This window comes from Cololabis saira, chromosome 12 (genome assembly GCF_033807715.1).
Source record: "Cololabis saira isolate AMF1-May2022 chromosome 12, fColSai1.1, whole genome shotgun sequence".
In the NCBI taxonomy this organism is placed as follows: domain Eukaryota; kingdom Metazoa; phylum Chordata; class Actinopteri; order Beloniformes; family Belonidae; genus Cololabis; species Cololabis saira.
In genome coordinates this window covers 22,557,533-22,574,435 of record NC_084598.1, presented here as the reverse complement: position 1 = coordinate 22,574,435, position 16,903 = coordinate 22,557,533, and the positions used below count along the sequence as shown (strand labels likewise).

Sequence of the window (16,903 nt, the reverse complement as noted above, 5' to 3'; positions counted from 1 at the left end):
CAGTCCTAAAACAGCAAAAATACTAAACAGAACCCTCACGCTCTGGTACAGGACTCGAGCTTGGCTGGGCAACCGCCCACAGAGGAATGGGCAAGGGTGAAGTTATATAAATCCAAACGTAAAATAAATCAGATTAGAATTACATTGGATTAACGAATGACACTGGTTTTGGTTTAGTAGGTTACCTTAGAGGCTTATCACAAAAAGTTGACATTTTGAAGCAATCTGGGACAGTAAGGAGGTATACATCCTCAGAATCAAATACAAATCTACTATTGTAAAACAGTGAAACATGTTTATCTAAATGTAAAAGGTGCCCAAACTCCGAACTTGTGTCATTAAAGCTGGATAACTTTGGTATCACTGTCTCTATCACGTTAAAAGTTGACATTGTGTCTACATTTGTGATGCATTTTTGTTGCCCTCAAGTGGACAAAATATTGACAGTAATCATTAATCAAATCTTAAGTGAGACAAAGGGGCATAAAGTCATCTTACGGAGGGCCCTGGATATTCTTAACTGCAGACCTGCAATGACAAATAATATCTTTTTAGGGCTAACTGGGCAGGACACTTCAATAATTATATTGTTCTGTGTTGGTAAGTGTGTTATCCAAATGAACAGCTCATTGTGTAAAGGAAGACAACACATTGCCCTTTACTGTTTTTCTGTACATCCTTCTACATCCTGATTCAGGTTCCCATAACTGCAGTTTGGTTCTCAATGTTCCCTGCGCAGAAACAGAGAGAGGGAGAGAGAGCGAGAGGAAGAGCGCTCCTCCTCCTCCTCCTCCTCCTCCTCCTCCTCCTTCACTTCCTACCACTCATCCCGAAAAGCCAAGGTAATACGGTCCTCACGGAGGAATCCTCTCATCATTTCTCTTCTCGCATAATGGGAACTGAATTAAAACAGCGGTGGTCCGTCGGTCAGCGGCACTTTTACGCTCTCACCTGAGTTGTGACTGTTTCCCTTTCTCTTCTTGGGTAAATAACTTATTTCCTGATTTTTATACATATTTTTTTTTTCCTGACACGCTTTCAGAAATAAGAGAGAACAAAAACAAAACCGTCGACACGTAAAATAAACTGCCCCCGGGAGCCAGCCGTGTTTCGGTGGATGGAGAATTTTGAACCGGTGAGTTTTAAGATTTTCGAGCCGAAATGAAGCCGCAACACGAAGCTGCGCATAGACGCAGTTAACGTGTTCCCAGTCGCTGTGGCTTCAGATGTCGGGTTGTCATTGAAAAATACACTTGATTAAAGTGTAAGGCTCATGCACTTGAATTGATTTGTGAATTTGCTCAGAATATTTATTGGCTGTACTTTAATCTGGAATAATTTAGATTCGTGAATCAATTTTTTTTTTTCACTTGGAACTCAACAGGTTCTTGATCTGTGTCCCTCTACAGAAGGGATTCAAGAATACTGAAGTTTGAGTTTTGACTGAAGTGGTCTAATACAGTCATTTTAGGTTGTCTTAAACTGCATTTGCTTGATCCAGTTTTTATCCTCGTAGGTCCAGGGAAGTGTCTCAAGCAGGCTGTATATCTTGCTAATTTGAAGGAAGATTATGCTAATTTGACATGCAGCATGTATTCACATTGAAGCTCACTATATCAAGTGCAACTTTGGGTTTATATGCTGCACTTCTACCCTAAGTGATGTTGAATTTTACTTCCATTACAGAAAATCTTTTGTTAAGCAGTTGGATGATCTTTTCTTTAGAATTAAACTTTCATGGCTCATTTGGTCATCATTGTTAGATTTCCTTTTATAGCCGCTGGCCCACTTTTAGTCCTCATATATGTTTATGATATTTATTATTTCCATATCCTTTAAATTGAGGTATCTCAAATTCTCATCTATTGTTATTTTTTGTTTTGCCTGTTCTCTTTTTAACACATCTCACTCACCTCGTTGTCGCAGTTGAAACATTATGATCCTGACAAACTCCCTTTCTCTCTTTAGATGGTGAATGAGCTGAAGTCAAGCTGGTTGTGAATTTGCTGGACTTCTTCCCCCCTACACCCCAAGCCGGACACAGCATGGCGGCGGGAGTAGCGGCATGGCTTCCCTTTGCCCGGGCTGCAGCAATCGGCTGGATGCCTGTGGCCAATTTACCCATGCCAGTAGCCCCCATGGAAAAGAACAAGAGGCAGGATGAGCTCATTGTTCTTAATGTCAGTGGACGGCGCTTCCAGACCTGGAGGAACACACTGGATCGCTATCCCGACACGTTGCTCGGCAGCTCAGAGAAAGAGTTCTTCTACAATGAGGAGACCAAAGAGTACTTTTTTGACCGGGACCCTGATGTGTTCCGCAGTGTGCTCAACTTCTATCGTACAGGCAAGCTCCACTATCCACGCTATGAGTGTATCTCCTCTTACGACGAGGAGATGGCTTTCTTTGGCATTATACCAGAGATCATCGGAGACTGCTGCTATGAAGAGTACAAGGACAGGAAGAGGGAGAACGCAGAGCGTCTGATGGATGACCAGGAAGACAACAAAGATGCTAAGCTGCCCAACATGACCTTCAGGGAGACCATGTGGCGAGCTTTTGAAAATCCTCACACTTCCACCATGGCCCTGGTCTTCTACTATGTCACTGGGTTCTTCATCGCCGTCTCTGTCATCACCAACGTGGTGGAGACCGTGCCCTGTGGTTCAGCGCCCGACCAGAAGGAAGTGCCATGCGGTGAGCGCTACACCGTGGCCTTTTTCTGCATGGACACAGCCTGCGTAATGATCTTCACCGTGGAGTATCTGATGCGCCTGTTTGCTGCGCCAAACCGCTACCGCTTCATGAGGTCCGTCATGAGCATCATTGATGTGGTGGCCATCTTACCTTACTACATCGGACTGGTCATGACTGACAACGAGGACGTGAGCGGGGCCTTTGTGACTCTCCGTGTTTTCCGCGTGTTCCGTATCTTTAAGTTCTCGCGCCACTCGCAGGGCCTGCGCATCTTGGGCTACACACTGAAGAGCTGTGCCTCGGAGTTGGGCTTCCTGCTCTTCTCCCTCACAATGGCCATAATTATCTTTGCTACCGTCATGTTCTACGCAGAGAAGGGTTCAAGCTCTAGCAAATTCACCAGCATCCCAGCATCCTTCTGGTACACCATCGTTACTATGACAACGCTCGGGTAAGTGCAGAGCAGAAACATCTTTTATCTGGTTGTGATTTGCTGTGTGTAAGTGTGTGTGTGTGCATGCAAGTGTGTTAAATGCATAGTTGTGTGTTTGTGTGTGTGAGTGTTAAGTGTCTGTGTCAATTTGCAGCTGTGTGAGTAAATGCTTGATTAAGACTTTGACTTCTTCCCGTGGCCCCTACAACCTGCAGCTGCTTTAGCAGTCAAGTCTATCCTCTCTCCACCAATGCTTTGTAAACTTTGTGCATAATGGTGAAGAAGTGCAGAGAACCAGCACTCTTTACTGACTGTGTGTTTTCTGGCGCTATGCTTCTCGGAAGAAGCAAGCATGTTTTCTCTTTGTAATGACTCTGCTTTCTCTCACACCTTATACATCACTGATAAAAGAGAGACAGAGAAATGTAAAAAGAAGAAAAAAAGAAAAACGGAAAGCATCCTAATGAAACAAAGCATTAGAGAGGAAATTGAAAAACAGATTATACCATTTCATCTTTCTGCGACTTGCCTTGTGGTTAGAAGGAATGCACTTTAAGAATGAGCTGAGACACTGGCTCTGCATGCAGAGAGCCCTCTTCCTACTCTACTAACTCTCAGTGAGTTGCTAGCCTTGAAGTGCCTTGAGGTGCAAAGTGTGTGATGCCGAGAATCAGAATGTTCCCTATGTTACGAGGCGAGTAACTGATTCAATTATTTGCATTTATATTGCAGGCAGATAATTATTGTTATTAACACACAATTTAACTGTGCACACATGTTTCAATTTCTCACTGAATGCCTAATTAGCTTGCAACCATAAGCCCCTTTTATTGTTCTGCGTTACAAAACTGTGTATCAGCTTTGATGAAGTTTTCCCAGATGAACATTTGGAGCTTTGTGATGTATTGATTTGTTTTGTCTGCCCCCCTCTTTTTGTTTATCTTCACATCAATGTGTATTGCCACCAGCTTTTTTTTTCATGATGGTGAGGGCAACATACACGGCAATTAATTTAACAACCCACAAACACGCGCACAAACACGGTTATGTGATGCGGCACTATTAGGCCTAGTGATAATGTGCTTTATGACTGTCCCCTTGTGTGTGTGTGTGTGTGTGTGTATGTGTGTGTGTGTGCGTGTGTGTGTGAAGGAGAGTTAGACCGAGAAGCTGATAAATTGCAGCATCCTGCTAAATGTCAGAGTCATTGAGGCCATAAACAGCTCAGAGCTCATTGCTGTGACACACTTGGCATTCGTTCATCTCGTCTTGCCATTCACAACCTGCCCAGTAGATCTGGTGTTGTCAGATTTTTGATTCTATCCCGGTTGTGTGGTCTACAGACATCGAACTAACTACCGAGCTGTGAGCATCTTCTGGGCCGTTGATTGTCCGGACACGGAGCAGCTTACATTGCGCTTGTATAGTTCCTGTCTCTTTTCACCTGAGATGCTAACGCAAACATATATATATATATATATATATATATATATATATATATATATATATATATATATATATATATATATATATATATATATGTTTGTTAGAGAGGGGTAGTTGTTGAGCTTAGCCTCATCAATAAAGCCAAGACCAGGAAAGGGTGTCAGAGTGACTAATGATGTGGCCACTGCATCTGCTGACTAATGTAAACCTTCCTGTCATTCTGGTCTCTACTCAGAGTTTACGTCATAAACACACACGGGCACACATACACACAAGCACTTGGACAACATTTCTCTTCATGGGTTTGAGCATGTACAAAAGCATAAAGACATACATGTCAATGTTTTTTTTCAAGGGTCATCCAGTATACCTATATATGGTGTGTAATTTCAGGTTAACAACGTATGAAGTTTTTCCACTCTACTCCTACTTGTTCTGGGAGCTGTGGAGGAGCTTGTCAGCTGTCTGCTGTGTAGCAATTTATACTCATCTAAGTAAATAAGATGAAAGCCAGTTCCCACAGACAATGTTTTCCTTGACTTCTTGTCATCTTGTCTAGGTGCCTCAGGGCTTTCCCTTGCAGTGCTGACTGTCTGCTTCTTTGCTTTCTTTGCAGAGACACTGAGATCATCTGTACTCTTACTTTTAATTTACTGCTAACTTGTGAGCTGTAGCCCTCATGGCTTTGCTTCACCGTGAAAAAAAAAATGCACGTTGCAGTGTTTCAGAGGAGTGGGTTGTACATTAGTGCCATGTGCCTCACCTGTGTGACTCTATGCAGTGTTACCCACTTCAGCTGTTTGAGTGTTCTCTTTATATATGATGTTCATACATAAATCCAGAATCCATAGCCCCTATCCCATAGTAAACGATAAAATAACTGTTGAAAATCATTTTGACATGCAGCTTTACCCTTTTCAGAAAAATGTGGTTTATTTAATGACAATGGTATGTCAAATGAGAAGGGAAACAGAGTGTGACAAAATCTTATATTATGCAATTATGTACTACAGATGACGAAAAATTTGAAGTCCTTGCACTTTTATGCCGAGGAGCATTATTCTGAATTGGAATCATAGCTTGTAGATACAGTTTTTGCATACTGATGAACCTCTAACATGCTGATTTTAAACCCAATCATGCCATTGATCTCTTGCCACTTTACCTCATTAGTTTAATATTTTTTAGGTGTTTCTTTGAAGTATCCCTTCCCAGCCTTTTGTTTCCTGTGCCTCAATTTTTGCAAGACGTGTTGCTGCAATCAAATTCAAAATTACCTAACCTTTTAATGAGATAGAAAAACAATGTTGCAGTTTCGACATTTGATATGTTTTCAATGTTTTATTGTGAATAAAATATTAGTTTATGAGATTTGCAAATCGCTGCTTTCTGATTTGACTCATGTTTAACACAGTATCCCAACTTATTAGTAGTTTGGGTTTTATACAGCATTTTACATATCTGGACGAGCCTGAATGAAAAAAGACAGTTTTTGTAGGTGTTTTTGAGAGAAACACCGCAACCACAAAACCTCAGCTTGTTGTAAATTAATAATCCGGACTTCATCATCCATACCTTATTAAAAATGTCATTATGCTCATTAAAATGTAAATTCAAACACATAAAAGAGAGATACTCCCCATCTACCTGTAACTTATATAACGTTTTCACAGATGGAAACACTTGAGAAACTAATTTTCTTCATACAGAAAATAGAATCTATTATCTTGCAAATATATGGCAACGACTTTTTGTTCCCTTCATAACATGTACTTTTCATTCCTTCTGAACGAGTGTTTTATCAGATTAAAAGGGATATGAAACGTTCCATAAGGATCCCCATTGTTTTTATTTTCTTTTAATCTTTTAGAGTATACTCCAAATATCTTTGCAGCTATGACGATAATTCATTTTATGCTGGAATGTTGGACTTTCAAAGTTTGTATTAGGATATTTCGACTGTGCCATTCCCCCAGATCACTGATTTAGAGAACAGAAAACTTCAAAATACACAGGGGTTTATGGCTCAACTGGCGAGTTTTTAGACAACCCACAACCATTCTTTGTTGAAGAATGGCTCAGTACCTTGTCAGCTCAAAGCAAGGGAAAGGAATTATTCACACAAGGGTGTTTATTATAAAGATGAGAGTACTGGAGGAGTAGCTTGTTTGACCAAGCACATGTGAGAGCTATTTTACTGACCACAGTCTGTTCAGTGACAGGCAGAGAGGACAAGTACAGAAGCGGATGGTGCAACTTTCTTTGCTAATGCTGATTTTTGATTTACGATTTTCTTAAAAGACTGATCTGCCGATACCGATTTTGTCCCAATGTCACATTTTCTTTTCTTCTAAACACTTTTTTCAACTGCACATCCTACATTTATTTAACAATTAAAGATAGTTCCGGCTGCGTTCCCTACTTAGCCTCGTAACATTAAGCAGCAAGGTGATGGTGTCTTGATGTGTTGGATAAAATCTGTTGTGTCAGATGTTTCATTTTTTTGGTACTTTGATTTTTTTTCTCTTTATTTCTTACAGGATATACAACTGACTTTCCTTGTTTTTGTATACTCAGATTGAAAAACTTCCACATCATGCTTCCTAGTTAAAAAAGGATAACTCCGAATTTTAAGCTTCCAAGCTGATGCAGTTTTTGCCGTTTCTCCCCAAAATTGAAGAAGTAATCAATCTGCTGTTTGTTAACATGATCCAGAGAAAGCAAAAGATAGTTTTGTGTGAGGACATTAAAACAAAACGATAGACAATATATGTTAAAGATAAAAACTACGAGACCATCTCCAAGCAGTTAGATGTTCCTCTGGCTACAATTGCAAATTTCATTCAAACATCCTTAAGACAGTAGCCAACCTGCAAGTTGAAACATTGTAGAAATGGATAAGCGAATGGTAACCAAAGAGCTCAGAACAACTTCTAAAGAGATTCAAGATGAACTCCAAGGTCAAGGTACATCAACGTCAAATTGGACTGTCACTGTTTTTGCCAAAGTGGACTTAATGGAAGATGACTGAAGAGGACTCCACTGTTGAAATAAAATCATTTAAGAGTCAGACTGAAATTTGTCAGAATGCATAATGACAAGCCAGAAAGCTTCTGGGAGACTGTCCTTTGGAAAGATGAGACAAAACAGGAGCTTTTTTGCAGGTCACATCAGCGTTATGTTCACAAATACAAAAATGAAGCATTGATTGAAAGAAATACAAGTAAGAAGCTTGGTTATGTTCTACAGCTGCTTCTGTTTGGGTACAATGAAATATTGAGACTATCAAGGCATTCTGGAGCGAAATCTGCTGCCCAGTGTCAGAGAGCTTTGTCTCAGTGACAGGTCGTGGCTCCTCCAATAGGACAATAACCCAAAACACAGCTAAAACCTGAACAAAACATTGGATTTCTCGAAAATGCCCTTCAAACCCGAGATAGCAGGGGCAGTTGGCTCATGAGGAGTGGACCAACATACTTGTCTACAGGTGCAGAAGTTCCGTTAAGAGTTACAGAAATCACTCGATTGCAGTAAGCCTCAAAAGCTTGTGGAACGTTAAGTGGGGGGTCCCATAACTTTGTAGTTTTTTTAAACGGTTCTGTTGAACCACTATTCAAAAGCAATGTCTGACTTTCATTCATCAGTGTTCAGTAAATTATATTTCTTTTTTATTTTTCTTAGTTTCAAGTTATTTTAGTGAACATTTTTTTTACCACAACAGGGAATAATATTCTTCTGCTGCTAATGTAAAACTGCATCAGCTGTGATATCTCGTTATTCTCGACTATTACAGGAAATCTTCTACCATCACCAATATATCGTTTTCTGAACATCACAGCAGGAGTAAACCAGCTTTATGAAATAGAAAGTTGTTGTACTGTAGTTGTTCTTGTGGTTTATTTTGCATAAGAAAACATGTCAGCTTTTTTCAGTACTTACTACCTTCATTTTGGACTCATTAAGCTTTTTTCAGTTGATGAAGTATTGATAACAAGACAAAAAAAAACAGCAGTGTTTGGTATATTAGTCATTGGCTTAGCTATGCCTTTAAATGGTCTCATATGTTTATCATAAAGCGGCTCCATTTTCATCCCTTGACGATTAGTGTGCTGACCTCGTGTTCCAGATTATCACTCAAGACATCATATGAATATTATTTCGGGCTGTGGCCTAGCGGATTCATGTGCTTATTGTAGATGTGCTGCGGGGGTTAGCCACATGCCTGCTTATGTATCCCTGTCCATGGTCCAGCTTTGTATTATGTTCCAGCCTCTTTCACAAGTCTTTGCCACCAAATTTATGGAGAATTTTTTGTGGAGCCAGCAGCTAGTGCATCGTCCAATGCACACAAGAGAGTTTTGATCTGGGCAGCAAAGAGAGATGTCATAGTCCTTGTCAGGGCCTTGTCAGGGGTGCTAATTAGTGTGGGTGATCAAAATTGAAATGATTGAGGTGTCATTGACACCTCATTTTGGATTTGAAATCAGTTATCTGCTCGTAACCTTTAGTTTTTAGGCTAGTGGTGTGCTGGCCTACTCTTGAAATTTGGAGATTGATTATCAATAGTAGTTCATAAGTCCAAAGCATGTAAGCTGCAAGAGTTGAATGATTAATGCTTGTATTGTCTGTTATTTATTACTAAAATCTAACATATATGAGAAGAGAGTGTTTATGATATGTCAAAGCACTTAAGCATGCACACTGAACCAAATAACCTGGTAAAGATTAAGTAAAGAATGATTCCATTTTTCATTAAAAAAGGAAGAATAACCATCATATCATTTCAAGGGATGTACTAATGTGCTTGGAGAACACCATTGTATTACGGTATTAACCACACTCCAAACCAGCATCTCTTCAAGCTATGGCAGACTTTAACTTGCAAACAGATGAGAGTATAAGCACTGAGGACACTGACTACATAACAGAAGGCTCCACCTCCTTACCCTAAATGCTACTTTGGTCTTGTAGAAAATATGTGATAATAAAATTGGAAGTGCATATGAGGGTTTATTAGAACGCCAACAGCCATTACACCTATTATCGATCAAGCATTTGACACAAATCAAAGATTCTCACTGGGGTTAGGAGTGTGGACTCTAGTGGCCAATCATTGTGTAAAAATGATGTCTCATCCTGAGTTTTTCAGAATTTGATCCAAATGAATCCCAGGTTGATTCCAATTTCCAAATGACCCAATATTTCAATTGATATTGGATATGCCTCTAACCAGAGAGGAAACATTCTATAGATAGAAAAACTTGGTAATTTGGGTGTATTTAGTTAGGAAATCTATTATTTGGGGCATTTAACATTGCTCAAACATGAGCAACTGAAGGAACACAAGATTATAAACTTATGGGCTTCCGCTGTAGGCAATGAGCATAATGGGTACATTGATTCATCCATTAGACTTATTAACCCAATCCTGTCAGTTTGAAAATGAGTAAATCTCGACTTTTTGCTCTAGAATTGAGTTTATGCTACGCAATGCTTTCAGTTTTTCTCTTTTTTTCACAATGTGCAAGGGGAAATGCCTTTACTTTCACAATTTAGTATTTCCCTGAATTATAATTAATTTTATTCGATTAAAATTCACCAAATATGCAAGTGATCTCAAATTATAATTAATCAAAATAAAAAGGATCCACATTTCTCTCTAAAAGTAGATGTTCTATCGTAGGTCTTGTATATTTTATCTCAATTGAATCCTAAAGCCAGTTTTAGTAGTTTTATGCATATCCGTAGTTCTTTTCTTTCTTTTTTTTTAGTTTTGACCAATAATTTGATTTAGTTACATCTTTTTCATGTCTTCGCAAATGGCTCTTTAAGAAATGAGAAGTTCCTCACTGTAATAAATAATTTGTTTATAATTTAAATAATTTGTTTCCAGGTAAAATGTATTAATCTCTGCAACATTTCTTTAAAAGTATAGTCAGTAATGTTGGAGAGCTACAGTAGCAAGATTTGAAAGTGGCACCTCCTCTAAGCCCCGCCCCCTCCTCCCCCTCCCGTCAGCGCTCCGTCCAAAGCCACGCCCCCACAAACTTTGGGGAACGCGCATTTGCAGGAGTCGAGTTTTCCAGGACATTTTGGACAGCACATTTTCAACAAAACAACCCCATGTCTCATTCACCTGTAAGCGAGGCCGGGGGGGGGCAGGGGTGGGCTGTGTCCACCCAAACGTGCGTCCTGCCCACCCGTTCAAAGTTATGGGGAACCTTTATTTTTTATAATTTTATTTTTTTATAAATATAAAAAAATATCACAGAATATCTGTACCGTTTCTGATTGGGTGGGCACTGCGCATCATTTTTAGACACAACAATGAACGCATACCGCAAAAGTTGTGTCTCAGCGGAGGGACCCGGCGTCCCAGCAAAATGAGCACAACAGAGAAGAGTTCAGAACAGCAGACAGAGCGCACACTGAAGGCTGATTTATGGTTCCGCATTACACCAACGCAGAATGGTGCGCGTCGCCACGTACCTTACGCTGTAGGCTACACCGTACCCTACGGCGTAGCCGTGGCTCCAGAGCCTGCACAGCACGGCAGCGCACCGCCACCCGCACCGGCGCTCTCCGCCCTCGCCGGGATGGAGACGCCTCGAGGGGTCTGCCACGGACCCCTAGTATGGGTCGGATTTTTGTCTTTCCTTTTTCTGAACACATTATTCACTGGCTGATCTCAGGATGGAAGGACCATTTCACCCAGTATAACAATAAATGTTTTGAATACGATTACAGACTATACCTTTAAATGGAACGTTCTTACTTATTTGTTTTTATTGCTAATGAAGAAAATAAAAAATGCATTTTGTCTGTTTTTCTCTGGTTAACTCGAGAGAAAGAACATTGTGAGTGTATTAAATGGTGTCTGTTGCATCCACAGTAACCTTTGGCCTGAAAATGGTTTCTATGACAACAGTGACCTGTATTTGATCTTACCCTTGCAATAGTTCCTTATCAGGGAGATCCACACACAATCTCCTGCACTACTGTCACACACGCACCAGCATTTATCAGAAAAGTAAAACAAAAAAACCAACTACAACAGACCCTTCCCCCTTTCCAGCTGTTGTCGTCCCTCCGTTTGTGTTTTCTCTCCCCTTCAATGTCAACATAATTTTTCGAATACATTTAAGACGACATAAGCTCATGTTCTTACTTGGACATCCAACCTATTGTCCCCTTTCCAATAAATTGTTGTTTTCACCTTGTTTTTCTTTTGTATGATTTTTTTCTTTTGGACCTTTCTCATATTCTGGCTCTTTTTTTCTAAACTTCCTTTGAACTGATGATGTGTGTGTGTGTGTGTGTGTGTGTGTGTGTGTGTGTGTGTGTGTGTGTGTGTGTGTGTGTGTGTGTGTGTGTGTGTGTGTGTGTGTGTGTACATGTGATGTTTACAGTCTTTTTAGTCTGTTTGCGTCCTACTGTGAAGGCATATGTTTGTGTGTTTAACATGTTCTGTTTCGTTGCTCAGCTATTTAATTATTTACTTCCACATTAAGTTTGACATCGGTTGCTGCTGAGATGGGACTGTACAGGACTTGTTTAAAAAAACAAAAAACAAATATTATTTACCATGTCTGTGGTTACTAAGTTCACAGCATTAAATCACAGCAGTTTCAAATGTCTGCTTATGCTGCAAATGAATGGACAACAGCTGTTATTACTGACGAGTAAAGTTATGGATTCAATGTGATGCATATTGGAAGATATCACAAATCTTAATTGTTTGAGGTCTTTTAAATCTTTAGTGTCCTGTGACAAGACTGCAGTTTCAATTACCTTCAAACAGGAGAATCAAAAGGAAGAAATTGATCCCTCATGGTTAATTATAGCAGCCATAGTATGTGTCAATAATTAACATTTATTATCCATCCATCCATCTGTCCATTTTCTATACCTGTTTTAATCCTGTACAGGGTCAGGGGGGTTTGCTGGAGCCTATCCCAGCTCATTACAGGTGAGAGGCAGGGGGACACCCTGGACCCTCATTGAAGGTCGCCAGTCTATCGCAGGGATAACAGGGTTAACATACTATAATTTGAAATGAGTAAAATGTATGTTCTTCCTTGGTTTTCGGAGTGCTTAAGAAAGCACGTTCCTTTACACAACTACATAAGAAATAGGTTAAAATTACATAAAGCTATACATTTGACCAGCACTGCCTTTTCAAATGAGGAATTTGTTTGTGTAAAATATCAAGTTAGATGTCCGTGTTATGTTTTGGTCTAGTAGGCTGTTGATTTGCTTGTCGAATTTAGATAAAATAGTTCTGTTGTTAAAAAAAAAAAAGTATTTGAATTTGCACCTGGTGGAATGCAAACAAATCTTCATTGTTTGCATGTGTTGTTCATTTGTTCAGACCGATTCCTGAAATAGTATTAACAGTTTGTAACTACCCAACTGATTTGCTCAGAATATTTTGTTGCCTTAAGTAAGATCATGTAGTTTTGTGTCTCATGGGTACATCATTATTTTGTAAAAAATATTTTGATATAGAGAAAAGGTATGGAATGAGAAAAGAAAAACTACATCTGATGATCAAATGAGATGAAAGCATGCAGAACATTCATCTGCAGGCCTTGAACGTGCCAAATTCCTGACTGCCAAACTAATCATCACTGACACGTAGCGCTGGGAAGGCTGACAATGTTTGGCTGCTTATTGAGCAGTGGCAATAGCTGGATTGGTTTTTAAAATAGCAGCTTAAAAGTTGTTCTTTTTTCCAGCAGCTAAAAGTTGATTCAAAACAGTCAAAGAGACCCCCACATCAGTCAAAAACAATCTATGTATTTGTTTGTAGTGTTGAAGCCTGCTGCTTGTATATTTGTGTTTTAGGTCACATAAATAAGCGTGCTTTTCAAGTACTAAAGTGATTATTTTAAGCCCTGTTTGTTTAACATATACTTCACTATATTTTCATTCAAAGATCTGGATGGTCACCAAATTTCTTTTTTTTTCTAAGTGGTATTGTGTGCCAGACCTTCAAGCATTTGTGAAAATGCACTTACCTGGCCAGCTGTCAGCCCAGGCGAGGGGGACGGTAAGGGGATTGGGGGCCAATGTGACTGTGAAGGGTAATTCAGTGGGCTGGTCTTTCATTAAGGTAGCTCAAACATGGTCAGTGCTCTCCACACCTGATCATCATTGACAAGCCATGCATGCAAATGCTGTCCTGCCGTAGGACGTGGTGTCCTGGCTGTAATGTCAACTAACCGGACAAAAGGGATGGAAGTAATGCTCAAGGTGTTGTTGCAAGATGACCGTACATCAGAAGTGTGAACATTCATTACAGAGAACGTCGCTCTCCCACACCGGCTCCCGCTCTGTCACAGCTGATTGCCCTCAGCTATGGTCCCTTCAAGCTTGCCACACTTGTGCCCAGTCCAATTCAATAACCAGCACGCTCTCTGTGAGGAATCTTAAAATGAGCTGGTGATTATCAGTTTCCATGGTGTGTAGCAGTATGCTGGACAGCTGATGACTAAAAAAAAGGCTTTTAATGTTTCCTGGAATAAACAGACCCAAGGTTTGGACCGATTTTAGCCCCCAGCGGTGACTGTCGAGACTGTCATGGCTTTGGTCCAGACCGGAAAGACTACTAGATGGATTATTGTTAATTTAATACGGCCCTGGGAGGATGAATTAAAATTGTATTAATTTGATAAATACCTGGAGAAATAATCACATCTCCATCAGCCTCAGCTGGGCTTTGCTTTCACTGCTAATTGATAAAGTCTAGCTGCATGCAAAATAATAGATGTAGCAAACACTCCATCTGTCTTATATCGGACTGGCAGATAAGGGGCTTATTATAAATCAGGGTTAGGGCGATACAATTACAGAATAACGGTTAAACAAGAATGTTTTTATCTTTTTTGGTTCAACTGAAAGTAAGCCTTGAATTACGCTTATAGGTTATATCAATATGAAGTCATTGTTTAGCTTTATTACATAAATAAGTAAAGGTTTATTGAAGAAGCCACTCTGTGCAAACACGTGATAGTAAACACTTATGAATTCGACATGCTCTTTACTGTCTGGATAATGGGAACCGAAGAGAATGGTGACTGACACTTCTCCACTATATATATAGGCCAAATTATAGAAATAAATTGCCTCCCATTTCCCTGAAGGGAATGTGATAAACCTTGTCAGAAAGAGTCTGAGTAATTTTCTCAGATTTGGAGCAAGGATTTTGAGTAGGTAGGATTCATTGCTTGTTTTTTTGTTTGTTTCTCGTGCCCTCACTCTCGCGCTAGCTTGTAGACATTTCCACACACTCGTACCCCCTCTTGTCTCCCTGTGTTTGTATTTTGCTGAGAAATACTGTAAATCATAAACTGTACTTCATGCTGATTATCCAGGGTGACAAAAGCAATTGTTCTGCTACACTAAATCTGTGGGGATTAATGCTTGTCTCTGGAGCTCTTCTCTCTGTTTTAGTTTGTCTGCTTCTATGTTTGGGGAGGCGGGGGGCGTTATCCTCTTTATCTTGTCAGGCTTCACAGATGATGGTCTTAACAGGTTTTATGTCATGATGTTTAGTTTGAGGTAGTTTAATTAAAGAGAAAGAGTAAACTCTTCAGTTAGTGGGTGAAAATGGTGTTCAACTTCTCTACTGTGTATCGTCTCTCTTGCGTCAGTATATGAATGCAGGATGCCGACTTCCCAATGATAGAAATCAGCATTTTTCCTTTTATCCAGATGTCTTTGGCGGATTACCCATGCTGAGGGATTAATCGTGGCATGGGCCATCTGACAGCGCCAAGCTTTGTGAAGACCATAAAAGTCAAGTCATGGACTAAAACCATTAATAGATTTCAGTAAGCCTTTTCCCTTAAAAGGTTGACTGGTCTTAACATTAATTCAATTTTCCAAAGTACTTTGTCAGTAACCCATCTTCTTCTTCTGTGCTCAGTGAGGAGCAAGGTCATGGTTGACTGCAGTTCAACATGAAGTCTCCTCAAAGGGAATTCGCTGGCATTATGCATTGTGTTATAATCTTATTAGCATTGAATTAACACCGCATGAATAACCTGTTCAAAACTGAGCGCTCGTATATCCAATCCCTTTTCAGCTGATATGCAAAAGAGCTTCAGACGGACATCCCAAGTTTATGGCTTCATGCAACGTACAGAAACCACTTAAGCCCTTTAATGAGATGGTATCTAACCATGGCATCGGATATTGAGAATAATATACTCAATGTGATCCATGATGTTGTTTCTGTGCAGAGGCTTGGTTGATCAGTCACAACCTCAACATCCAGGTGCTGTGTGTATTGGAGGAGATTTAGTCTGGAAACAATATATTGTCAAGTCCATGTGATTGTGAGTAAAAGCTCATGACGTTATGTCTCAGAGTAATGCTTATGTACACGATACATTTGTTAATAGATACATGACTTAAAGGCATGAAGTGAATCTACAGATGCATCTCCATGACGATCTAATCTGCAAAAGTCTCTCAAAATAAAAACCTTTTCAGACTTTTTATCTCTCTATCTTTTATGTTTATTTCAGAATTTGTTTGCAAAACTAAATAAATAATACTGCACACCATACACCAGGATAACGTGAAATCTATTTCACGTTATCCTGGAGTGTTTCTTTCTTTTCTAGATATGTTCTGTTATATCCATTTCTTTCTTATACATTTCATCTCATTTTTTTCACTTTCTGTGATGCTTTTTCTCTCTCTCTCTCTCTCTCTCTCTCTCTCTCTCTCTCTCTCTCTCTCTCTCTCTCTCTCTCTCTCTCTCTCTCTCTCTTTCTCTCTCTCTCTCTCACGCTGTCTCACTCTCTCTTTCTCTCTACCTCTGATCATTTCTTTTCTTTCCACCTACAAAGTAACGTTGATGTTGTGAAAACAAATGTGAAGAACTTATACAACTTGTGTCTGTTGTTGTGCAGGGAATTGTCCTGCAGTCCATGAAAATCTTGCATATACTGCATACACTCTTATTTTTCTCTCTCCCTCTCTTCCTCTCACACTCGCACACACAATGACTTTGAACCTGTACTGCTGCAGTGTACAGGCATCCACTCAAAGCCGTCTATATTACAATTAATTTATCACTGTTTGTGCTCTGTGCTCAATCGCCTTGGGCATGTGCAGACACACAGTTGGGGAATCTCATCTCCCCAGCATGCTGGGGAGGTGAGAGAGAAAATTATCTGCTGTTCATCATTAATATTACAAAGGCAAAGGAGGCAGCGGAGAGGGATGGAGTATAAGGACAAATAAAACCCAACAATCTCAACCGTCTCAGTAAAAACGCATTATACACAAATACATTGGAACAACTGGAGCACA

At 39.9% G+C, this 16,903-nt stretch overlaps 1 protein-coding gene across 2 annotated transcripts in view; it reads left to right on the top strand.

The window, feature by feature from the left end:
• Positions 1-836: 836 nt before the first annotated feature.
• The window catches only part of kcnd3 (potassium voltage-gated channel, Shal-related subfamily, member 3), a 126,440-nt gene continuing 110,373 nt past the window's right edge, over positions 837-16,903 (top strand). The window contains exons 1-2 of one of the 2 annotated variants that reach the window (XM_061736026.1): positions 837-984; positions 1,969-3,148. In XM_061736026.1, coding sequence (XP_061592010.1) covers positions 2,046-3,148 — 1,103 coding nt within the window. In that variant the 5' untranslated portion in view covers positions 837-984; positions 1,969-2,045. Of the gene's footprint in view, positions 1,136-1,968; positions 3,149-16,903 lie in introns of both variants that reach the window. The other variant, XM_061736025.1, reaches the window with a different exon arrangement.